Consider the following 27,068-nt stretch of genomic DNA (forward strand, 5'->3'; position numbering starts at 1 on the left):
CCCCACAATATTATTAAATATTATAATTATTGTAAAAGAGATACAATTCAATTTAAATACTAATAATTTTAGTTGTTCAGTGCTTTCAACTTGTGGAAAAATTTTATATACCTAAAGTTGATGTGAAACTGGCTGTCAATTAAAATAATACAATATTTATATAATAAATATTGATATTAATTTGTAATATTTATTGAGGTAATATTGTGGTCGAATTGTTTCAAGATGAATTGACTACATTAAAATAAATACTTTAATTTCTTTTAACCGTAATCAGTAAGTGTATACAATAAAACAACATTACATTCCCAATTATCTATATGTTGTATTAATTAAAGCTGTAGTCATTAATTTATTTTCACGTTTGTCAGTGTATTTGATTTCTCGCCGGATTCGCAATCTGATTTGCATAAAATTACCCAGGATGAAGCAATTATTGAATTACTAGCCAATTTGCACCTATCTCAATGCCAAGTCTGATTCATGATGATCCATGTCTGTTCTCCAGAATTTATTTATTACATCGATAATTTCCTGAAAGTTAAAGTTTTCTCGCGCCACGACTTTATGAATGATGTTTGTGAAATAAATATTCTATAATTATGATAACAATACAAAAATCGTGTACAAGATGGTTTAAGTTTTCTTGCATAGGATTCTATTGCATGCACATGAACATAATATTGTGCATAAGAAGCAAATGATAAATGCAAAGTGGGAGAAAACTGAAATTTAATGTTCGCCCTCATTTTTGAACCGTTATTACTAAATTTTTTTTTATTAAGAATATTTGTAGTTCTTTCCGGTTTAAAATTCGTATTTTATTTACGCTACAGTCACAGGATTTATCGCGTTTTATTATTATTACTATTATCATCACGTTTTTCCGCCTTCCGGTGACCGTAAACGTTTCCTGTCGTTTTATCATTTTGTTGCACTTAATATTTGATTATTGTAAATTTCGTCTTTATTTCGATGTATTGCATATTCCACACAAATCCTGCTCTGACGAGCCAATTCACTATTTTCATGGTCTCACATTTGTTACACAGTGAAAATGATTTTTTTCATTCTTCATTACCTAATAATTTATAAGCAATTGGAATTTGTAGATTTTTTAATCATTTACAAAAACTTTTATCCTCAAAGGGGTGAATTACTTGGATTAATTATTAGTTTCTTGGAACAATTATACAATACTTCGATAAATTTTCAAAGCTCTTTAATTTCAGATAATTTCCCGCTGAGATACTGTGAACACCGCAAATCGTCTTTTTCCGAAGACCTTATCAGAAGAGCTTTGTCACCTGCTTGTTTGTAGATATTTTCGGATAAAACCTCAAGAACCGGTTTTTTCAAAAACCAAAAACCGGTTATGGATTTTCAATACCGTAGAAACCTACAAATTATACCTTTTATTATAATTAGGTTTTAAAATGAAACATTGGAAATTAATGCAATGCAAACCATATGCCAAACGTACCATATGGTACGTTTTTTGCAAATAGTTTTTAATTTAATGTAAAATACTACAGCGTATAAACCTGGTTTTATAAAGATTGAAAGACCCTCTTCGACTTTAATTTTGTTTTAAATTTGAATAATGTATAAATTAACTTATATATGTAAACTTTAGACATTGAAATCGATTTACACGATTGCAATGAAATTGATTTTATGAAATTCTAAACCATTTTACATTTATATTTATTCTATTCATTTCTTTCTCATTTCTTCCATTTACAATTCTACGATTTTACGATTTAAGAATTCATTGTACATAGAGTTCTTTTTTGACGCGGATAGTGAAAAATTTTTTTCCATATAATAAATGAATGTGTATTTATTAAATTTTGTACATTCTATTCAAACTGTTATCAAGTGATGAATATTAAAACATTGTAAATAAATGTACAACTACTAGAATGTTTAAATGATTCATACGGAATTTTGAATTTATAAAATAAAATTCATTTAGAAATATTATTTATATGAACAAGTGTTACTCACCAAGACGTAAACAGCGAATGGCATGACGAGAACTGCTACAAGAAGATCAGCTAAAGCTAAACTGACGATGAAGTAATTGGTAACTGTCTGGAGAGCTTTCTCCCTCACAACAGCTAAAATAACGAGAACATTTCCAAAAAGTGTGAGACATGGTACCACCACTAATATCAAAGCCCACCAATTATTCACTTCCTCTTTATCCCAGTCACTTGACGTACTATTTATGCAGTTACTAAAATTATAGCTTGTACCTCCATAATACGACAAATTCCAGCTTAAATTAAACTTTCTGATGTACTCATTGATGTCATCAAACACAAATAAATCGGATACGATTGTCAAATTTTCAGCAGTTGTTGCCATTGTCGGTTTCTCTAAGGGTGGGATCTTCTTAAACATTGGTGTTACAGATTCTTCATCTGGTTCGTTTAACCATTTGATTTGAAAATTCAAGTCGATCGAGTCATTGCGAAAAAAATTAAAATTTATTTCGTCACTGACAATTCTATGTCGTCCACCACCCGCGAATCCCGGTGGATCATCCAGATACAAAAAGTCATTAGAGATGCTGATATTTTTCGCCAGAGACCGATGGAATACTTCCTTTAAAGCTTCCATTCTGTTTGCTGTCATCTTTATCTTTCTTAGCTTTTTACTTCGCTGTCACCAATCAAGAAATCTTAGCACCTTCCCACCGTGATGTTTTCATATATTTACCTATCATTTATATTCCTTCGATTCCTTATACTTTCTTTTGTGACTATATATTTAATCGTTTTCCTTCTCTTGACTTTCTCCATTCTTTTCGTTAATGCTCTGATCGTCTTTGGGGCGTCAATCTCAGCATTAAGAATTACGGCCATTAGAAATAGGAACAGTGCGTTTTATTCTCTTGCAGTCGCATTGATTCCTGAAACAAGAAATGTGATAAGAGCATTTTAATGGTTTTAATAATATAAAATAGGATTTACATTAGGTTGGTTTTAAAGTCTAATTCCAATAATTGTTAAATTACAAAACATTAAAAAGTACTTCTTGATAATGTACTATGTACTTCTTTAAATATATTACTTTCCTAACTACTCGTGGTTCATCATATGGAGAATTAGTTCAATAAATTAAATTTAGACCCTCAAACGGAATTGCAAATGCTCTCATGGGAGTAAAACGGAATTTCGTAAACTTAACAAAAAAGAGGCGAAGATCTACAAAACTCAAGATGATCTTAAAAATTATAACCGATTACAAAATCAAATATTTGCATACATATGCATTTACAATAATCCTTTGACTAGTCGTGAATTAGGGTAAGTGTTAGTTAGTTCAGTCGGAACCAGAAGTCGGGCAAACATGTACCTATTTTATTTTAGAAATAAAGTGATAAAATATTTCAAATAAAGTTAAAAATATGCTCTGTATTGTATTAATGATGATCTCAAAGTATATATCTAATCTTTAATAGAAAATAATGTAAAACTTTATAAAAATAAAAAAATAATAGAGACTCAAATAGTAACTAAGTTTTATTTTGAAATATTCATTTATTTTTTATAAACAATTTAATTTTAATTTAAAATTTTTTTAAACTTTTATTTCTCAGGAATGAATTGTCAGATTTTAATGAAAATTTTTTGCGCAATTATAATTGCGAACAATTATTTTATAGAACGGATATAAAAATTATTTCATTGTTGAAGAAAATATTTTATATTGTAAATTTGTAAAATATAATTGTTAATATTAAACAAATGAATAATTAATTGTGTTCTGAATGTCTGTCGTAAAATTTTTTACAACTTTAAACTGTATATATCAAGGGTTAAATATCTGAAATAAAAAGTTGGTAGATCGAAGTAATTTATTAACTATGAATTGTTTTGTGAGTGCAGTCGCGTTTATCCGTTCTATTTTAATCGTAAAAACATCAAAAATATTTATTATCTTTTTTCTGAATAAGTTTAATTCACCAACCGTTAATTAAAATAAACGTGCGGAATTATTAACACATTGATTATGTCCGCCCTGTGGGAATATAATATTGCGAGTCAATGTTGCCTTAATATTGCAAGTCAATAATAATTCAATATTGTCGGGTAATATTATCACGCAATATTGACACAATATTGAGATCAAATGTTGTGCTATTAGGGCATATAAAGAGATCACATTTAATTGAATGTTATTAGAAGTATATGTTTACCTATAACCTGCAGATGGTTTTAAATGAAATTGAAAATGTAATTATTCAAGACAATTATAATATTATTATACAATTTATATAAATTTAATATTTTTGAGCTAGAAACTTCTAAGCAGAGCATTTTCAATTGTTATACTTGTTTACAATAAATTTAATTAATTTTTCATCAATTAGTCTTTTTCAGTTGTGACGTCAGAGTCGATTTCAGGTGTGACGTCAGATTGCTGGAGGGAAAACAAACAGACGACGCAATGCAATTCTTATGGGAGAAACAAATTGGGCATTTTCTTTTCAATGTTTTGCAAATTTAATAGATTTTAAACACTTTCTATCTACATATATGTAATTGAAACGAATTCTGTAAAATAATTGTAGTGAAATTAACACTTCACACGAACTTAAAAAATATGCTAATATGTATGTTTTTGAGGTTAGGAACGATTGTTTACAACTATTTTATACATAGAGATAATAGTGGTAAACAGACGTTCCTAACCTTAAAAACATATATTTCAGCATATTTTCAAGTTCCTGTGAAGTGTAAAGTGTTAATTCCACTACAATTATTTTATAGAATTTATTTGAATTCCATATATGTAGATATAAAGTATTTAAAATTTATTAAATCTGCAAAACATTGAAAAGAAGTATCCAAATTTTTTCCTCCCATAAGAATTACATTGCGTCGTCTGTTTGTTTTCCCTCCAGCTATCTGACGTCATACTCGAACTCAAAATATCTCGGTGTAGTGAAACAGCCTAATAATTCTGCTAGGAAATCTTTGTATATATAAAAGCTTATTTTATTCCAACTTCACTGTAAAAACAGTGTCTCAATGTATGACGTTTCATCCCCACTTTTGAAACATTTGAGGTGTTTTACCTCAATAATTTTAAGGTACACAACACCTCAAATGTTTCAAAAGTGGGGATGAAACGTCTTACATTGAGATACTTGTTTTTACAGTGTTCATTCAAATTTTAACTATTAACAGTAAGTTATTAAAAAAGTTTTCGAGTTGTTTTGTGATATCATACAAATATACAATTTACAATACAAATACAAACATTTTTTAATTTTTAACCAGTTTCTTAAATCAAAATTATTTATCTAAAAAACATTTTGTTCCTTTCATAATAATATTATTTAAGTGTGACCTAGATGGAGCTTTCTAGTAGCAAATATCCTTAAAACATCCAAACCGCAAGAAACAAATGTATATTTCCACGACGTCCAGGGGATATTTGAATGAAATTATAGGTCAAATTCCCCACCTATAAGATTAAGTTACATTTATCTTTTACATTGCAAGCTAATAACTAATTTTTGAACGAAATGTTATGAAAGTAAGATTGCGATTTTAATTATTTACAAATTTAAGAAACAATTACAAACTTAAATTTGCTAAATAACAAAGATTACTATCTTAACAACTTTGCTATTAGAAATCATCCCCATCTTGGTTCCTTTATCTTAGTGCATAGATATATATACCTGTGAGAATTCTATCCTGTGAGCAGAGGAACAAGGGCACGGTGATGGATATTGAGACCATATATAGACCCACATCTGTTTGTCCACAGAGATGACGGGCCAAAGTTTGTTTATTGTTTCCTTGTGTTGCACAATTGTTCCCTTTTAAGTTTTGGTCTGAAATAAAAATTACACATTAGTTTTTAAATAGTGATTTAAATAATAGGGTAGATAATAATTTTTTAGTTATTTGACATATATTTCGGCAAAAGTTCCAAAAAATCGAATAAATTTCAAGATTTTATGAAGATTCTCTTTTATGAAGAATCTTCTTTTTTAGACCCTGATATTCATTAAACTCAACTCCACTTTTTCCTTAATAGAAAAACAGCTATTTTTTTGGCTGGAGTTTGAGAGTGACGGTCGTGATTGATTGTGAAAATGACATGATGTCGGTCGCTATTGGCTGAAATAATTTCAAATTTATGTGCGCGCGCAGTTTTGAGGTTCTTATTTATTCCACGTGGTCGAGTGCGAGTATTATACATGATCAATATTACAGAGTATTACAGAATATTACAGATTACAAAGTGACGAACACGTGTTTTTTTCTTAAATATTCTTCATCATTCTTAATATATGGGATGATAAAAAGTGAAAAGTGACAAAATAATAAAAAAATATAAATAAAATATCATAAATTGACCCTGACTAAATGTAAAGTGAATATATTGTTGGAAGGGTAAAAACATCAGCTTTTATCGCATGTAAATATCGAGTACGTAAAGTCAAAACCAAAGGCTGGGTAGCCTAAAGAAGTTGAACCTTTTCATGGGTTTTTTTTCATTATTTTAAAAAATATTAAAAATGAATCATTTTTTAATTAAACAATTAGGTTTCATTTTTCAAACCTTTCTAAAGAGAAAGAGTCCAGTCCAGCCAAAAATATTGATTTTTGTAGATTTTACATTAAATTTACGAAAGAATGTTTTTTGCTTTCTAGAAACTTAGGAAGTTTGAGGACTGTGAAAAATGGTTTAATATTATTATTTTAAAAAGTCAAATATATGGATTTCTTCGTTTTTTTTATCTACTTTAATCACAAGGAGTGCCAGAAAAGAAAAATTGAATTCCCGTTTTTTAAAAGCCTTGTCGAAAGGGCCTTTCGGAACGTGTTTCCGGCAGGACGCGCACTTGGACATTCTATCATTAACGATGAGATATGTTGCTTCTTACCTTGAATTTCAATCTCTTGTAAAAATATTAGAAAGAATCTATAAAAGTTTTCTCAAAAATCCATACAGTACTATTTTTCGGGTCTGAAGGTTTATGAAGCTCCCTGATTACGAATCCAAAGTCCTTTTTATATATCAGTATCATATAAGTTAAAGTTTACAATTTTTTGCAGGATTTCTCAAATTTTATTACTTAGTAGTTTCTTCGTAAAGCGGTTACTTTTTCTAATGTCGGATTCTCAATCTAAATATTTAAACTTTTCGAAGGTTATAAACTGTGTGTATATAAATGAAGAATCGTAATAAATAAAAAATTCTGATTTTGTAAAGCATAGAAAGAAATGTTTTACTAGACATTTTAGAGATTTTCTCAGTCTATTGGAAAATGCATTGAATACCTAAACGGTTTGAATATAACACATATCGCCTTCGAGTGAAAAAGTAAAAGACTCGCCTTTCATGCAAATTGAAAAAGTTGGCTTTTCACAGAATAGCTACCTAGGTGCGTTTATTTCATTATCTCCATTTTGCAAAATGCTATTATTGAAACAGCTTTCCCCATTGCTGATGATAGTTAAACTTTGTCTTAGCCTTTTCATTTTCTAGACAACTGTTTTAATCCAATAGAACATGTATTTTAACATGCTTGACAAATTTTTATTAATTCAATTGTCTGTCTTTTTGCTTCTTGGAAAATTCTATATATTTATTCAATTTCTCATGATTAACTAATAATTTGAATAACTTCGTGGTTGAAGTTCCAATACAGAAAATGAAATTAAATAGAAATAACTATGGAAATTCGCAAAAATTTCTATTTAGTTCGATTGTTGATTTAACTTTCGAGTAGTGGATTTTCATTCGATAAAAAAAAAATTAAGAGTCCTTTGCCTTTTCTTATTTCTAATCAGTAATAACGTCATGGAAAAATTAATCTCAAGTTTCACAATTATCGAAAATATTCTTTTTTTACGATGAATAACTTTTGAAATTTCCTTGCAATATCTTATAGACTCGCTACTGTTTAAGTTCTGGTAACAATCGACTGAAAATCACTTTTCTATGTGGCATAGAGATAAACTTTTTAAAACTTTGTGAGTAGTGAATTTACATTCTATTTGAAAGCAAATTTCAGTTTTGATGTTCTATTTTAGTTTTTTCCTTCTTGTTCAAGTTTAAAGTACAGAAGTAAATTATTCGCAAATTTAAAAAACTTTCATTAAAGAAAGGGATAGAATATTTTGGTATATATAATTAAAATTAAGTTTCATTAAGTTAATTTACTGATTTATAACATACTCTAGTTTTGAAAATCTTTCGTACCCATTAATTTAGAGACGGGAAGACACCCTTCAAATGTAGTAATCTCGTAATCCATTTGGTATCACTGATCAGTCTAAGATTTGATGTCTTGCTGATTAATTTTGCTTTAGCCTGAAAATCAATTGACATTGGGATTTGGCCAACGGTAAGATGCAACCTATCTAGGTTTGTTTGATTTACTGATGATTTGGACGGCCATTAGGAACGAGCAGTTACTCTAATCGATAGATTTTGTTTGTCGATAAGGAACAATCATCAATTTACATTTTTATGTTGGGTTAAAAATTTGTTAATATAAATTAATATTAGTTTTTAATATTAGTGCAAAAGTAGACGCTGATTGACAATAAGGAGTAGACAGTCATTTACTTTTATTTCGATTGTAATTTTTGTATGTTTCCCAACGATAGTTTAACTAGATTAAGTCTTTGAATCGAGATTTGCAGTAATCGTTTATTGGATCTATGTACTTGTAGTTCAGCAACCAGAACATGAGAAATCAAGGAAGCTGACATATCAAGTACGGAAAAATTCTATAGATAACGGCTATTGATGAGAATCTAGACAGCATAGCATAGCGTGTTCGAATCGAGTCAATTGAGAACATAAGAGAATCAAGAGACAGCTAAACCACGACGAAATATACGATATTTGGATGGTACTACGGTAAGAAGAGAGATAAAAAAAGATGGGCAACATTATCATCATTCCCAGACTTCGTAAATTGTACTCTTGCGTAAATTCTTTAATCGATTAGTCTTATATTATTTTTCTATTTTTCATGCTTATTTATTAATTATTAATTAACGTTCACCTCTTTATGACTTTGTTTAACTTTCCACTTGATGTTTCTACGATTTTTTTGTTAATTTAAATTTCCAATTACAGATGTTAATTATTTAGAAAATTATATTTAATAAGAATTCTTCCCTTACAGTGAATGAATATTCAGATATTGTTGCTTTTGTTTCGCTTTCAGAGCACTAGCAAAGTAAAGAAGTTGCACGTTTTGTCATTTAGTTTGCAACAGTTTTGATTAAATTTGTATTTTTTAGATTTGATTAAATGTTTTATTTTTGTCGTTGCGTCTCCATTTCAGACCAATGAGATGCAGTTAACAACCCCGATGATTCCAGTATGTATTGTGACGCGGAATTTTGCCACGCACTGAAAATAAATAAAAATCAACATTAGTATTTTGAATTCTCAGTTTTATAAAAATAATTTACACCTTGTAAATTGAATTAATTAATTCATTGAAATTGAATTGAATAAAACCTGTCAGCTCGTCAGATCAACAATTGTAACAAAACTTGAAACCTATTCTGCCGTTCGTATTTTATTGTTTTTAATATTCATCGAGAAACGTTCATTTGAAAATCTGCAAATCCATTAGCATTATTCTTGGTCGAGTTCATCACGGGAAGTGCTTCCTAGTGCATATATATTCGGATGTGATTCCCGAATAGTCAACAGTACCAGGAAATCGAAAATTAATTATTATTTTTGGTTAAAGACCCTAAGTGAATTGTTGGTGACTATAGATAATATGGCGTTCTGTTTTATCGGTCGAAGATAATTATCTAGCGTGGATAAGTGAAAACTGGAAAAATTGTAAAATATGTAGTACGCCGGGAACTCACCATAATGAAAACGAAGCGTTCGTGGCGCAGTATACACGGCCATTTAATTTAATTCTCGTTTTGGTGACAGTAGAAGACGCATCACGACATTAAAATTCGAAATATAAATTTTGTAAGGTCAATTAATTAAAATTAACTTGTATGAAAACTTGTTAACGACCTTCGAGTATAACCAATTCACTTTTACTAAAAAGTAATGACCGGAAATATTGCTTTAACATTGTCTGTCAAAGTTCCCACAGGGCGAACATAATCAAGCGACGAATCAAAAAGATAACAATATGGCAATTTTAATAAAATGTTATTTGTCGTGATTGTTTAACCCCTTTACGGTTTACTACCCATGGGTTGGTATTGCAAGAGATAGTGTGGCCCTAAACGGTTTACAACCCACCGGTGGGTCGTGAGCATAACTTTTTCTATTTTTGCCAATAGTAATAGTTCAGATATAGCTTATTATTTACACGTAATATAATATTTTAAAAACATGAAAAATTGATAAGAACATTTCTTTTATTTAGCCTACCATGAATATAATTACTATTATTATATTTATGATTAATTTAATAATAATAATGAATGAAAAATTAAATTTTTTAAACACAGCATTGTAAAAATAATTATGTATAAAATTGTAATAATTATTGTCATTAAAAATTATGCCTAATAATAATAACTATAATTATGTTGCCAGTCCTAAGTTTAGTTGTTACAAATAATTAAAATAACTATGTTTTCATCCAAAAAATTTGGTTATACATACGAGTAGTAGGTACTTTTTTAATTTTCAATTTTTTAATTACAAATATCTTACCAAGTAAAAATAATTTTTCAAAAATATTTTGCACAGTCATTTAGCACTCCAAGTATGTTTTCAATAATCATGCCTTTATAACAACATAACTTAACCTCAAAAAATGACATGTGCTCAAACAACATGTGATATTATCTAGTCAGCCAATTATTTTTATTACTTTTAACTTTTAATTTTAAATGTATGTATCATGTATATCTTATTTATTATATTATGTATGTCTTATTTATATATTGGCAAGTGACGACGGATGTTAATCCGAATGACTAGCGATATAAAAAACATATTTCACTTCTGTGATAAGGTAAACAAAAATTAATCCTGTTCTGAAAATATGTCAACATAAGTATATTTTATTGTTCTTTCATACTATAATTATTATTTTAGATAATCTGAAGAGGACTGAAAATCAGCCGAAACGTTATGACGTGCAATTAATTGTAAATGTGCAATAAATGACCAAGATAAAAGAAATAATAATTTAACACCTCATCATTTATTTTCAAAAAGACTTGTTAGTTACACAAAAAAATAAAAACTAGTAGAGTTTGATGTAAGTTTAACATAGTTTTTTTATTATAGCTTGTAGGACATATTATTCAGTGGTCACGTGTTCCCATAGTAAAGTATATGGAGCACGTGACCACTGCATAACATGATCTTAATGGAGGAATAGATATGTTTATTGCCTCCTTTGAAAGTTAGAGAGCTTACCTGTACATCAATAAAGGCAGTTTTATGAATTTTCAAAAATCTTACAAAATATATATGCCATTTTCTAACAAGGTGATTTTCGATCTTATTTTTTTTGTCATTGCAGCGAGTTAACCACCTTGACGAAATTCATAAAAAGTAAAAAATTAAGTAAACTTTACCCTGGGGATCGATTACGTAAATTGATTTGATTTTGATCTGACTTTGATCGCTTTTCAATTTTTTTACAAGACACTACTTCAAACATCAAAACTCGATAAAGAATTTTTCTTTACAAATTCTTGGTTGACTCTTCGTTTTAGTTTTCACTATGATGAGTCCCAGGCGTACACATATTTTACAATTTTCACTTATCCGCGATAGATAATTATCTTTGGCCGATAAAACAGAATGCCTTATTATCTATAGTCACCAGATTAACTTAGGGTCTTTAATTCAAAATGTCCGCCGATAATGTTTTGACAAGACCGAAACAAAAGTGATTTTCGTTTTCCTGTGGCTCTTGAATATTCAGGAATCACATACGAATATATGCACCAGGAAGCACTTCCGTTGATGTCTTTGTCCAACTACAGACGGTGATGGATTTGCTAATTTCCAAATGAACATTTCTCGATGAATATGAAAAATAACAAAATACAAGCGATACAAGCGTCAGAATATGTTCCAAGTTTATTTTCAATTGTTGATCTGACTAGCTGGCAGGTTTATTTATTTAATTTCAGTGAATTAATTAATTATTTTTAGAATTATGAAACAATTTTCGTTTTGATAGATCATTTTTTAAAACCAAGAGAAAATTCAGAAAATCTTGTGCGTGGCAAAATTCCGCTTCATAATATTTAATCCGTAATTATAGTCCCATCTAGTCCGAAGTTAGTCGAATTATATGAAACAATGAAAAATATAAATTTAGAAATTAACTTAGAAAATTGTTTCTAGATATAAATGCTTTATCTTCTTACTCTAAGAAAAAAGCTTGCAATCGCGGAGGTTAAGCGTCGTTAAGTACGTTCAGTATTCGGGTGGGTGAACGCTTTAGCCTCTGGTGTTTTAAGCTACGATCCAGATATATCAAAATGGAGCTTTGATATCGAGATGTTTGTACAGTTCTGATGACTATCCAAATATACATTCATAACTCGAGAGTCAATAAGACGTTTGAACTCGATAGAATGTTTTCTGTAGATTACCTCTCCCCTGGTCAAATTTTCAGAAAAATACGGGCCCTGAAAATGTTGGGAGTTGGGAGCTATATTAACGGTAAATGAATAATATGAATAATATCAAGTGTTTTTAAAATATTTTTTTATAAATTGCGTAATGACTCTTTATAGATTTCACCTTGATTTTCCCCTTTATTAAATAGGTCCTATATTATATTTCTTTATAGTACCTATGTTGGCACGTCACGCTGTTCAACCTATATCCTACCTAGAAAATCTACAAAGGACCTATAAAAAAACAGTTTAATTAACTATTTAATGTAGTGAAATAATAGCACATTGCGTAACAAGTGTAAACTAGCTGCCTTTTTGGAACGAGCGCTAAGTATTCATAACGAGTCGTAGGTGTTATAAAACGCCAAGTGGCTGAATGCTAGTCGCGTACTTAGACGAATAATAATAAAAATGTGATAAAATAATAAATAAAATTGAAAAAAATAATGAAAAACAATAATTAATTAAATAAAATATAAATATTATAATATATTTTCATATTTAAAAAATTAATATTAAAAACACTTAAATATAACGAAATAAAACATAACGTTCAGAGTTTTTCACATGAGCGATCTCGACAAGACGGTTAGAAACTCTCAGGATTTAGTCGATGCTGCGTTGCAGTTGTAAGACACGGTGAGTGTAGATATCTGAACGAAAACATTAACACCTCTACTAGACAAGATTGCAATTACTCGAGCGTTACGACTTACGAAAATACGAAATTCCTCGCCCGTGATGTTGACGGACAGACCCCTTTTATTTATAATTGTTAAATTAGAAAAGGGGTTTATCAATCATGTAAACAAAGAACACACACATAAAGTCCAATTAATTAATTCAACTTGTGAAGGAGTTCGAGAGCACATCTTACCAATAATAGTTAAGAGGTTACGCCTCCCTGAAATTTTCAAAATTTTGAATTTTTTTCTTGATTAATTTCAAAGTCTATATATATTCTAACGAGTATTTTGAGATGTCTCCGAAGACAATGTCCCAATAATTACGAAAATTATGTTCAGTCTCGTTTCTAAAGGTATTTTTGCACCTTACGAAACTTGTAATTCTTTGTCTCCGAGCTACAGAGTAAAGATTGTTGAGTTTTACACATAAATGTTAATATTAAATAAAAATGTCAAAAACTGTGTGCCCGGGTAGAAAGTATTAAAGTAGAAGTATTAAATTTAAAAATCGGACCAAATGCACAGCGAATGTGCGAAGAAGTTGACTAACGCCGAGTATCCATCGCCAACCTGAGGACGCAGGAGACAACAAAGGAGTCCAGAAAATTAAAAAGAGCTCAACATTCTTTCCATTTTAGGAGAAGAGTATTATGGCTCAGGAATTGCTGATTAATTAGTAAGTTGACAAAATTTATCACTTTTTAAGAATAATATTTGTTTACTTGTTTCAGACAAAAATTGAAATGCTAATCATGTACACCATCAAGGAGTGCTTTGGAAAAACTGATCCATGACAATGCTTATATCTCCGCTATTTTTAATTAAAAACAATTTTTTTAAATTTATATAGCTTAATATATGTATTAAATTAGCAATAAATGTAAAAAATTACTACTTCAAATAGTTTCGTCAAAAAAATTCCTGAAAAACCATCCGATTTTCATGCGTTCAGAGTGGCGTAACACCTTAATAAAAATAAATTTTTGCCTTTATTTGAATTATTATTTTATTTAAGCTCGTTGGATGCAGCCTTAAATAGCGCAATAATCTAACAACACGAATGGCTCTCAATTCCAGAGTGATGAGAAGAGCCAGAGACACAACTTGAGGGCGTATTAAGTCAGAGTAATATTATTTAACCAGAGGGTAGAACATAGTTTGGAGATCCTATTTTATTGTTGATTTATACACTACTCCGAAACTATACTGACCAGTTGAAGATCAGTTGTAGTCTCACATAAAACGTCTTGAAACTAGTGCCTATTAGACTGAAACCTGTCTTGCATGTAAACGAATAAGATTTTGAGTTTATCGACAGGATTGTGTCCTAGTAAATCTATGCATCCAACGTGGTTAAGTAAACGAGCATACCGACAGGCGTCCTTTACGTTTTGGACGTCACGAAGTGGAAAGATCGTCTATACATCGAAATTTAGTTTTATTTTATTTCAAAAACAAATAATTAGCCAAATAGGCTTGTAGTGCTATGAATCATGAATATAATACAAAAAATTTTATCAAACAAAGTCAAAGTTCATCTTGTGATAAGTATTTTAAAAAAGTTTTAAAAGAACTTAGAAATTAAAAAAAAATTTAATTGTAAACTTTTATGCAATTTTCAGTAAACTCTCGCACTCAACAGTAAAAAACTCCGAACATTTAAAGATTTATTTATTAAGTTGAATTTTCTATTGAATGCTTTTAGCAATTGATAAACAATATTGTTAATGCACTTTCAGATGGAAAAATTTATTTAACTTAAAGAAGAAAATTATTATTAATTTATATGGGATCGCTGAAATAGATACTTGATCTTTGTTTTCTGTAGAGCGGCTAGTCTCAAATCACCTTTGCTCATAAATCTCCTCATGACATCTTAATTGACGTCTTCCCACAGAACTTTAAAAGAGACTTCTTCGCAGTAAATTTGATATTGAAACGAAAATTAAAAAATTTAAATTTAGTCAATCACATTGAAATAGAAGAGAATTCATCATAATTTTCTATTAAAAAAATTTACTGAAATTAAAATGAATTTATTTTCATTCGAAATATTCTCATAATTTATTATAGAACTTTGAAATGGTGCTCAACAGTTTTCCTTGTTCTAAAACAACGTTCATAAAATAAGTTTTTAAAACATAAAATTTTTTTCACAATTAAAGAGAATATTTACATATTAAAATCTATTTTTATTTTATAATTGAATCAAAAGGAAACTTTATACTACAATGTTATAATAAAGTTTTCATTTCAGGGATTGTATTAAAGTTGGTGAATGCCTCAAATATGTTGTTATATATAGAGATATGGAGGTATTCGAAATATATGACATTCGTTAATATCCTACTCTTATATTTTACATGTGTCTTTAGTTTCTTAATTATTTTTAGAAATTTAATATGATGAAGAATCTACTTCAATATTTTTTTAACTTTATGCATATCTCCGCAATATAACAGAAAAATTCATAGGCATATATAATGAAACGTCGCTTAAATATTTAAATCATTAAAAGTTCTCGAATATTTCCAGGTCGTTCCAGAAATATTTTAAGCATCCATATGTTATTAGAGCCATTCATTAAACTTTATTTATTTGTAATGATTTTTTATAGTTTAGTCCATTAATTTAAAGTTTAGAAAAAGTTCAAAATTTATTTTATCGTATTTATTATTTCCTTGACGTTTCGATAGCAGCCGCTATCCTTTTCATAACAGATATGATAAATATGGTAAAATAAATTTTGGACTTTTTCTCAATTATAAGTTGTCTATTAATAAATGGACAACGCTATAAAAAAATCTTAATATAAACGAAATCTAAAAATGTACTCTACAATATGTTTATTTATACAAATTTCAACCATGATTGTTTAGATTTTGTAAGATATTTTTTAAAGTTAGTATAACTAACTAACTTAATAGTTAAATTAATTATACTAACTTCAAGAGATATCCTGCAAAATAGAAATAATCATTATGGAAATTTGTTGAGAAGGAAATAAGTATGAATCATTTCAATTCAGAAAGACTTAAGAAACTTAATAAAAGGACTTGGAAAGATTGATACTTATACCCTTCTTTAGGTACTTTACAGCAAGTAATAAAATTCTCTGAATTGTTTCATTATAAAAGTTGTACAGAAATCTTGTTTCAGTTGTTTATATCATAATCTATAAAACTTATATTCTACTTTGTTAAAGTGATTTAATTATTACAGTAAAAAATGAAGGGTTGTTATTTTCTTTAGATGAATCCACATTTATTTTAAACTACATAGTTGCATTGTGATGAAGCTTTTCGCCTACACACAATGGACTTATTCAGACAATATTCAAGAATACTGCAATTAATGGTGTTGGAACAAGAAAAGCCTTTAAAAATCTCTGTCACAATTTATGATACATTTGAAACGAATTTTTATCATAATTCAGACTGTTAGTGCAATATTTAAAAAAATCAGGCGGAATCTTAAATGTTTGTACTTTCATTTGCCCCAAAGGCATTGCCCAGTGGGCAAAAAACCATCATTGTTTTAAAAACGTTCCAAAATAAGGCATGACCCTTAAAAACTATAAAATTAGCCAATCATTCCATAGATAGGTCTCAAGTTGAAATTCTTTTCCGTGATGTAAAATTGTTAAGTAAATGAAATTTTAATTCACAAAAGTATACGAGAATCAGATCAAGTAAAGTCTTGCTTTAAGCCTTCCTAGGTATGTGCAAAAATTTATATAGATTTTATTATCATTCATTAGATTAATTTTTGTTACAAAAAAGTTTCATTCTTTATGAAGTTAGCAGTGCCACACACTCTAGCCTCTAGGCATCTGTCATTTTTTATGATAATATAATTTTGATGCTTTATATTGTGCTTTGTATTTAACTTCGTTTTGACGACGAGTGCTACATCTACTTTATAGTTAATAATAGTATGTAATAAGTTATACATGCGATAATGGCGGATAATGAAATTTGCGTTGATTGATAAGAGGCTAATGTCATGGCGGATGCCTCCTGCCGACCTCGTCAAGGCTGTGTTTACATTATTTTATATATTCTCAATTTATTTTTAATTTTTTCATTATAAATTCAATCCTTTTGTAATTAACATTTATATTTGGTTATGAAAAGTAATTATATATTTTTTTTAATGAGAACGAAACCTTGTATTTGCATAAAGCCATATTATTAACGAACATAACTAGAGCTTCTTTCAAAATATTTAGTTACGAGTTTTTGGTTCACGATTGACTGCTATTCAACTAAAGTTGTACACATAATACTTTTAATTTATTCTTTCTCTTCCAATAATCGGAAAAATATATTAATTTACATAATACTTTTAATATATTATTTTTTATTTTTTATTTATAGATTGCGATTTATAAATAAATAGCTTTATTTTAGAACACTACCTCGATTTATCGTTATATTTCACGAATCGAAAAAAATGATTAAAAACAGTAGAAGAATAGCAATCGCTGTCGATCATATATTTTATATGTGCCATAACTGTCTTTTGTTGATAACATCCGGAAAATCGATAACATTCTCTAACAATTGGAATCTTAAAATTGTCATCATTTTGAAGTAATTTAGAAAAATTTTTAGAAATAAACTTTTCGTGTTTTTATTTATCGTAGTAATATTTGCATTATTTGTATTTGTATTATTTCACTTTCACTGTCAGTTCATTTATATTAAATTTAACTAAACTATATTAAGAAAATTCGGAATATAAATAAAATTAGATTAAAAAAAATTAAGAGACAGTGAAAGTAAAATGAGAGTGAAGTAAAAGAAAAGTGACAATCAAGTGAAAGTGCTGTGAAAGTAACGTGAGAGTGAAGTGAAAGTAAAGTGGGAGTTAAGCGAGAGTGAAGTGAAAGTGAAGTGAAAGTGAAGTGAAAGTAAAGTTAAAGTGAAGTGGGAGTTAAGTGAGAGTGAAGTGAACGTGCTGTGAAAGTAACGTGAGAGTGAAGTGAAAGTAAAGTGGGAGTTAAGCGAGAGTGAAGTGAAAGTGAAGTGAAAGTAAAGTTAAAGTGAAGTGGGAGTTAAGTGAGAGTGAAGTGAACGTGCTGTGAAAGTAACGTGAGAGTGAAGTGAAAGTAAAGTGGGAGTTAAGCGAGAGTGAAGTGAAAGTGAAGTGAAAGTGAAGTGAAAGTAAAGTTAAAGTGAAGTGGGAGTTAAATGAGAGTGAAGTGAACGTGCTGTGAAAGTAACGTGAGAGTGAAGTGAAAGTAAAGTGGGAGTTAAGCGAGAGTGAAGTGAAAGTGAAGTGAAAGTGAAGTAAAAGTAAAGTGAGAGTGAAGTGAAAGTATAGTGAAAGTGGAGCGGGAGTTAAGTAAGAGTGATGTTAAAGTAAAGTGAAAATGAAGTGAAAGTAAAGTGAAAGTGATGTAAACGTGAAGTGAAAATAAAGTGAAGTGAGAGTGAAGTTAAAGTAAAGTGGGAGTAAAGTGAACTTACAGAATCGTCCCCCAGTTCGATTCTTATTTTTAAGTGTTAATAGTGTTTTTATATTTGAGTCAAGATGTTGGTAAACGATGAAATTTATTCAAAAATTGTTCTTACTTGTATTATTATTAAAATCTGTGAATGAATAAGTAAATTTCAGAAAAACTGTAAACAAGTGAAAATTATTTTTTCCTTTTACAGAAATCTACCATTTTTTACAGTCAATGAAACACTCAAGGAAGGTGTTAGAAATTTTCATTGCTGCTTTTGAAAATTTCATGCGAGGTGATAGAAATTTTCTAGTACTGTCTTTTAAATACTATTTAAAAAGATAAAATACTTAAATGTGACTTTAGTTCTATTCAGAAGTTAAGCTTTGAGTCAATTAAAATTTCACGTTCTTTTTTTTCCGTGCACTTAGTATATTAAGTAGTAATAAATTTTCACATCTGCCAAACTAACCTTTCCTCTATGCAACTTAATCTAAAACTGAAAATTTCTTATTCATAGATAAAAATAGACTCGTCATAAAATTTCCTATAAAGTAGTATAAATAACAAATGTATCGTTTTTAAATCGATTTTTCACACACTCTAGGGGTCAACTGAAATGGCTCTACAAATTTTATGTATAGTTTTACTTTCTTACTACTCAAATGATCTTGAACGGAAAAATTTTTATGCTTAAGCATGTATCAAAATTCTGTTGCAGAAAATTGGCTATGAAAATTGACATGATCTTAATACATAAACTAATCCATGTACCTAGCGAACTGAATAGTGATGGCGGGCTCTTAATTTATTCGTGATAATCAAATAGTTTTGATAATATTCGAAGTACTGACATAGTAGTCAGATTTACTATAAGGAGACTTAGTTAACTTAAACGTTGAGTTAGGATCATTAAACCGCCAGAGGCGTCAATGTCGTTTTCCATGTAAATTTCTTACTAACTTACTCTTCTCTCGGTATGAGAATGTATATAGCCATGAATTTGTTGTATGTATGTACAAAGAATTTTTAACTTTTATTAAATTTTAAGTTTGATATATTTCTTGATGAAGTCGTTAGGACAAATATTGTTTTTAAATATTTTTTATTGCATTTATAATTAAAAGAATTTACAAAAACTTTTATTAATAATTGATATCACAATTTTTCGTCTTTCTCGAATAACGTAACAATAATTTACTTAAATATAAAGCGGAACGAAAACCATCATTCCAGAAAAAAAATAATTGGAAGTAAGCGAAAATAATTGGGGGTAACTTTAGCTGAATTTGGTTTCGCGTTTAAATCGAATTGGAACGTTACGGTGAATTATTTTTTCTTATCGGGAATTTTTTTACCCCGATTTTTCGAAATCACGTTTATTGATCCATGTTGATATTATATGTAAATGAAACGAGTGATCGTTATAAATTGTAAAAATTACAATTGCGAACTTTTAAAATACATGTTAATATACAAATATAACAAATTTGTTACCTTGAAAACTTGTAACAAACCAGTAACTAAAATTATTGATTCTAAAAGAGTAAAAGTTTGTGCGCTTGAGCAAAACATAAATGCCTAATGGTTGTATGATTGTACACAGTTTCCAAAATGTGAAAATTAATATTTTTAAGTTAATAAATATTTATTTATAATCTGAAATAAAAAACTCTTTATTGCAGTCATTGAAATAATTTACAATTTAATTTATGGTTTCCCATATACAGACGAATACTTGATTATCAAGTATTTCGATTTATAATTATATTATCGTTGTTCTGCTACAGTTCATATTTTTAATATTCTCATTCCGTGAAATTTTGCAAATAAAAAATGCATTTATAATAACTTTTTAAAAAATGTAAATCGTACTGCAATCTCCAAGTGTTAATCTCTGTAAATTATTTTTTAGGCTAACTGCAAACGTCTACATATTAAAATATATATTATAATATATATAATAAACAATGTGGAATTGCTGTTATTTTACAATGTATTAGCAGAAACATTAACTTTTCTGCTAAGAGGATCCATTAAATATAGTTATAATGCATTACCGCGCTGAACGTACCGCGGCACGATGGTTTTTTATACAATATGCAAAAATTACTTTTTTTAAATCTGGAAAAAATATATCTTAAGGAGGACAATTTTAAGATATTTTTTAACCTGAAATTAGAAGTGTAACTTAAAAACAGTAAAAAAGCCACCAAGTATCAAGTTTTAAGTGAATTCAATAAATTTTTTAAAAATTCGTTCGCATTTTGAATTTTTAAAAACAGACATGAAATTTGTGATCAGCAACCACAATGACTCTCGAGTGATGAATTTATTGCAAATCTGATAAATTTAACAACATTAATTCATCATATTGAATCCAACATTTAGAGTTTCGAAAAACAGAGATTGTATTTGTAACCAACGACTTCAAAAATCCCCGAGTAACAAGTTTTATGTAAAGACTACAAATTTTCAAAAAATTCGTCCACCATATTGGATCCGCCAGGGACGCATGATTATTCCCCAAATGTCATTTTTCCGAAATGTCATTTTACCGAACTGCACTTTTGCGAATAGTCATTTTTGCGAAAAGCCAATTTTGCGAAATGTCACTTTTGTGAATTGTCATTTTTGCGAAAAGCTATTTTTGCGAATTGTCATTTTTGCGAATGGACATTTTTACGAATTGTCAATTTTCCGAAAAGTCATTTTTGCGAATCGCCATTTTTACGATTTGTCAATTTTTCGAAAACTCATTTTTGCGAATTGTCATTTTTAAGAAAAGACATTTTTGTGAAATGTCATTTTTACGAAAAGCCATTTTTGCGAAAAGTCATTTTTACGAATTGCCATTTTTGCGAATTGTCATTTTTAAGAAATGTCATTTTTGCGAATTGTCACTTTTGCGAATCGCTATTTTTACGAATCGCCATTTTTACTAATTGGCATTTTTGCGAATAGTCATTTTTGCGAAAAGTTATTTTTACGAATCGACATTTTTACGAATTGTCAATTTTTCGAAAACTCATTTTTGCGAATTGTCATTTTTGCGAATCGCCATTTTTACGAATTGTCAATTTTCCGAAAAGTCATTTTTGCGAATCGCTATTTTTACGAATTGTCAAATTTCCGAAAAGTCATTTTTGCGAATTGTCATTTTTGCGAAAAATACAATAGAAAACTTGTAGGTCTATAAATTCACTATTGTATTTTTCGTAAAAATGACAATTCGCCAAAATGACGTTTCGAAAAATTGACAATTCGTAAAAATGGCGATTCGCAAAAATGACAATTCGTAAAAATGGCGATTTGAAAAAATGACAATTCGCAAAAATAAAAATTCGTAGAAATGACTTTTCGCAAAAATTACTTTTCGCAAAAATTGCTTTTCGCAAAAATTACTATTCGCAAAAATGACATTTCACAAAAATGTCTTTTCGTAAAAATGACAATTCTCAAGAATGACTTTTCGGAAAATTGACAATTCGTAAAAATGTCGATTCGCAAAAATGACTTTTCGGAAAATTGACAATTCGTAAAAATGGCGATTCGCAAAAATGACAATTCGCAAAAATAGCTTTTCGAAAAAATGACAATTCGCAAAAGTGACATTTCGCAAAATTGGCTTTTCGCAAAAATGAGTATTCGCAAAAGTGCAGTTCGGTAAAATGACATTTCGGAAAAATGACATTTGGGGAATAATCATGCGTCCCGATCTGCCATTTTGAATTTTGAAAAACAGTCATCAGATTCGTGATTTTCGATCCCAAAGAAATTCAGATGTCAAGTGACAAAAAAATTTTTTTTAATTGGTAGATAAAATTATGAATTTATTAAAAAAAAATTCTTCCATCGTCATTTTGAAACCACCATATTGAAATTTTTAAACTACTGGGTCAAATCATGCCTAACAGCTATTATGTATATTAATTTTATATTAACATCATCCTTAATTAGAGGAATAATTAACCCTGGGAACTGATGCTAAATAAATAGGTGAAGAAATAAAGTAAACGACTGTTTTTATCAACATTAGGATATACAATAAACAAGGGGATTATATTCTTAAATATTGAAAATCTATTTAATTCGTTTAAATGAAGCTAAAATATGTCTAGAACTGTATCTAATTTAAACTTTTTTTTTTAAATTAAAATGTCGAATTCTGAAAGCGGACGGAAAAAACTATAAAGAATAATGCCGGTGAAATTTTTGCCATACGCGATTACAGAGGACGATGATGTTGAATGTTTGGTAAAAAATTTATCCTTCCGGTTCTTAAGGGGTTGATCGCAGTCTATCCAATATTGACCACACTGATAATTTACTTTTAAACTTCCTTTGCGTTTATGATGATGACGGTCGTTTCGTTGAAAACTTTTTAAAAATTTTATGTTTTACTTATTATAACTTTTCAAAATTCATTAAAAACTGTCAAGTGGTTTTCGAGATAATATTGATTTGCTTTATTTTTCTTTTCCCCTTATAACTGCTAAAGAAAGTCGAATAGGGGATTAAAACTTGCAGAAATTTATACACACATGTGTAGCAATATAAGGCATGAATATGAGCTTAATACGTGAGGGGACAACTTTTGCATACTTATCCTGCTATATACCTTTTAGCTGTAATGCCACTCTAGAGGCAAAAAAAAGACCTACCGTCGACAGGGGTAATTGTGGAACATCAGAGGTAAATGTGAAGAGCGCCATTCTTCCTTATGTAAAATTTTTGTAAATTATATTTTCGAGGTTCATATCGCCAAATATGTTTTACTTTCGTTTAATTAATTTTTAAAAAATTTTAACAGGACTTTTTAATACTTGCACTGTATTGTAATTTGTAAACAGTTTCGCCATTTAAAAATATTTTCCGTAGAGAAAAAGGAATTTTTGTAAAACCTTGTAAATTTGCGATTTACCTGGAAATTATAAATTATTTATAAAAATGAAAAATTCTATAAATTTAAACTGATTCTCATTGAAATTAGAAATATATATTAATAATTTCTATATTGATTATTGAACTATAAAATGGAAATTATTCAATAGAAATAATTATTAATATTGTTATACAAGGCGTATAAAGAATTATTAATATTAATTAAAATTGCTTTTATTGAAATATAAGTTTTTAAAAGAATAATTTTTTCTTTTTCTATCATTATCTCAAACAGAGACAAATATTTTTTTTAATTTATTACCAAATTATAATTACACTAGATTTATTCATTTCATTTATTTATTATGTTAAGCTGAGCTCATCAAAGTGACTATTCGAGGGTTTTCCGAATCGCTGATTACAAATCCGAGAGCAGTTTTGAAAATTTCAAAATTGCTGATGTATATTATAACATAACATTATTAAAATTATCACCTACTACAAACGGTTATTCTGATTATTTAACAAATCAGGTTAGGTATTATGGGAAACATAATTAAATTAAACTCAATAATAGAAAAATATATCTAAGTTTTAAATTATTTTTGCCAATAGTCTATTTAATTCCGATGATTTTGTGTGACCTCGGATTCATAATCAGTGGCCTCGAAAATCCCCGACTACTCATTTTGATAAGCGCAGCTTAAGTTAATTAATAAAAACCTGGATTAGATAGAAACCACTTGAAGTGTGTAAAAAATATAAAAGTAATTTTGTTCATTAAATCTAGTGTAGAATTGTCCATTTTCATCCGATCGAGTCTGACTACTGGGCTGAAAAATTATTTTTGATTAATTAAATAAATTAACGGTAGAAAATTTGCCTTTTTTGGCTTGGAAAAGTTAGCTACAGTTTTAGATTTAACCCTTTCGTGCTTCTGGTACATGCATGCACTGCTTATAAAATTTAAAATAACTCTTATAAATTTAAAGCAATTGCTTTAAATAATTAATATAACTTGTTTTAATTAACAACGACTTCAATTTTGTAATCAGCGATCATAAAGACCCTCAGATACCATAACTGATGTAAAGACGTTCAGGAAGCCCTGGGAAAATTTCTACGGTACTATAGCAGGAAGCAGGAAGAACTGTCGTTCTTGGACAAAATAAGCGAGGAGTAAAGCTTACTGTCGTGGTCACCAGCCAAGAAGACGCTGACAACCTGGAGAAAATTGGGCACATTAAGATTGAGGTCGAAACTGTCAAACAGTAGATAGGTCTACCATAAGATAGCAGATTGTAAGAAGAGCCCAAACCGCTTCTTATGTAAAGAAAAGTGCGGCGACTGAGTTGACGTCAACCATGTTGCAGGTAGCGGTGAATGCGGAGTCTTCAGGTGGATCCTTATGAGGAGGCCAAAAAGAAAAAACAAAATGGGACCTTCACCCCACGAAGTTTGAAGCCAATAGGTAGTTCCGTGGATTGAAGAATAGTCCAGATTAAGACGGATGTGGTCATCCCCAAACATCCTGGGATTCTTTATCCAGGTATCTGAATTCACAGATTTTCCACTTTCGACTAAAAAAAAAAAGATAGTGGTAGTGTTTTACTTTTAATATCAGTAAGAAATAATCTGAAGGGTTCACTTGTCGTTACAAATTGTGATTCCATAGAACACAGCTTTATAGAATTAGTCTTCAAAAAAACATTTCTTATATAACTGGATGTGTTTAGATATATGCCTCCGAATTCTTCAACTAATGCTTATGCGAATATGTGTTTTCGAGGATATAAGTATGAACTTACCTTCTTCACAATTATGTATAGTGGGTGATTTTAATTTTCCTTGATTGGAATTCAAGCTTTAATGAAAGTTCTTCCTGCATTACAAATTTAAATTTACCACCGCAGAAAAATTCAATACCATCTTTGTCATTTGTCAGTAGCAATTTTAATAATTTGTTTCAATTACATAATTTTTATAATGTATATAATTCATTACTTGATTTAGTCTTTTGCGATCCTTTTTATGTTAACGTTAATTTATCAAATGATGCTATTTTGCAGATTCACAATTAATGACGCCGTTGACATTATAAAATTCGTCCGCCATCTTGAATTTTTAAAAACGGACTTCAGATTCGTAATCAGCGACCCCGAAAACCCCCGAGTAACGATTATTAAGCGATTTCGATCAATTCTAAAAAAATTCGTCCGCCATATTGGATCCGCCATCTTGAATTTTGGAAAACGGACTTCAGATTCGTGAACTGTATATAAACAGATATTTTCAGAATATAAAAGGTGGTAATCTGGGTTACTACTATGCCGCAAAGGGTTTTAATGACAACAATCCTTGTCTCGATTTTCAAAGGTTAAGTATGATCTTGAACATCTTATAGATTGATGTAAAAACAATTTCATTTGATCTTTAAGTTAGATAAAAGTGTAGTAATTTCCTTTGCGAGAAAAAGAACATTTGTATAAATTGTTATACCTGTAGGTACAAATGAATTTTCTAGAGGGACTCAGTTCGAAGCTTCGAGATATTGATTACTGAAGATCTCAATTAGAATTACCACATTTCTAAAGTTATTTCTAAAGCTCTGAGATCTTTGGGATTTGTAATGAGAAATGCATCTGCTTTTCACAACCTATTAAACGTTAAAGCTCCTTATTTTTTATTGTTCCGATCTATTTTAGAGCTATAATGATTTAGGTACCTATTATACTTATAATATTATAAGATTTAAAAGCATTGAAAATAGGTTTCTTATTTTCGTTGCGCGTCAACTGCACATATACCATTCGACATTTATGCTCATGATTACTGCGTTCAATATTGAATATACGAGTTACGTTGATATCACTATACATTCATTTATCATTTTATACAAATAAGTTAACGGTTCATTCAATTGTCAATCATTTATATCACTAATTAATTTACGTGTACCATTAAAGCCTTAAATATAGTTCAATAGTTTGCTTGCCTGTAATATAATATCTTTAGTTTCTTTTGCATGTTGTAACTGTACGGGTCAATAAACCGATATGATTGTCAGTTTTTATTGGTCTACAATATACCTCTATACTTTGAGTTTAAACTCAAAGTAATTAGTGAAGTTGCAAATAAATTTCCTTCTGTCTTTATATTTTTATCATATGGTTGCTTATGATCAGAATCACCTGAACTGCGTTTAGATTACCAACAACATTAATTTTACTTTTAATTCACTGAACTGATTTCTCTCTGCCACATGCAACTGCATGCATCCTTTTGATATTCGACTATTCTTTTAGCAGTATGATCCAAAAGAGCTTGAAATGGAACTTCAGCTACAGTATTATATTTATCTGAATCAGTTAATTCAGAAGTCTAAGTCGTGATTTCGATTGAAATATAAATCGT

At 29.1% G+C, this 27,068-nt stretch overlaps 1 protein-coding gene across 3 annotated transcripts in view; it reads right to left on the reverse strand.

Annotated features, from left to right (window-relative positions):
* LOC122498126 (dopamine D2-like receptor) overlaps nucleotides 1–27,068 on the reverse strand; it is a 147,069-nt gene that overhangs the window by 65,754 nt on the left and 54,247 nt on the right. For all 3 annotated transcript variants that reach the window (XM_043605712.1, XM_043605711.1, XM_043605710.1), the window contains exons 2-3: nucleotides 5,705–5,860; nucleotides 2,011–2,920 (exon numbers count right to left, since the gene is read on the reverse strand). In XM_043605712.1, the coding sequence (XP_043461647.1) occupies nucleotides 2,011–2,643 (633 nt within the window). In that variant the 5' untranslated portion in view covers nucleotides 2,644–2,920; nucleotides 5,705–5,860. The remainder of the gene's footprint in view (nucleotides 1–2,010; nucleotides 2,921–5,704; nucleotides 5,861–27,068) is intronic.

Source organism: Leptopilina heterotoma, unplaced genomic scaffold (genome assembly GCF_015476425.1).
Source record: "Leptopilina heterotoma isolate Lh14 unplaced genomic scaffold, ASM1547642v1 Lhet_142, whole genome shotgun sequence".
NCBI lineage: Eukaryota > Metazoa > Arthropoda > Insecta > Hymenoptera > Figitidae > Leptopilina > Leptopilina heterotoma.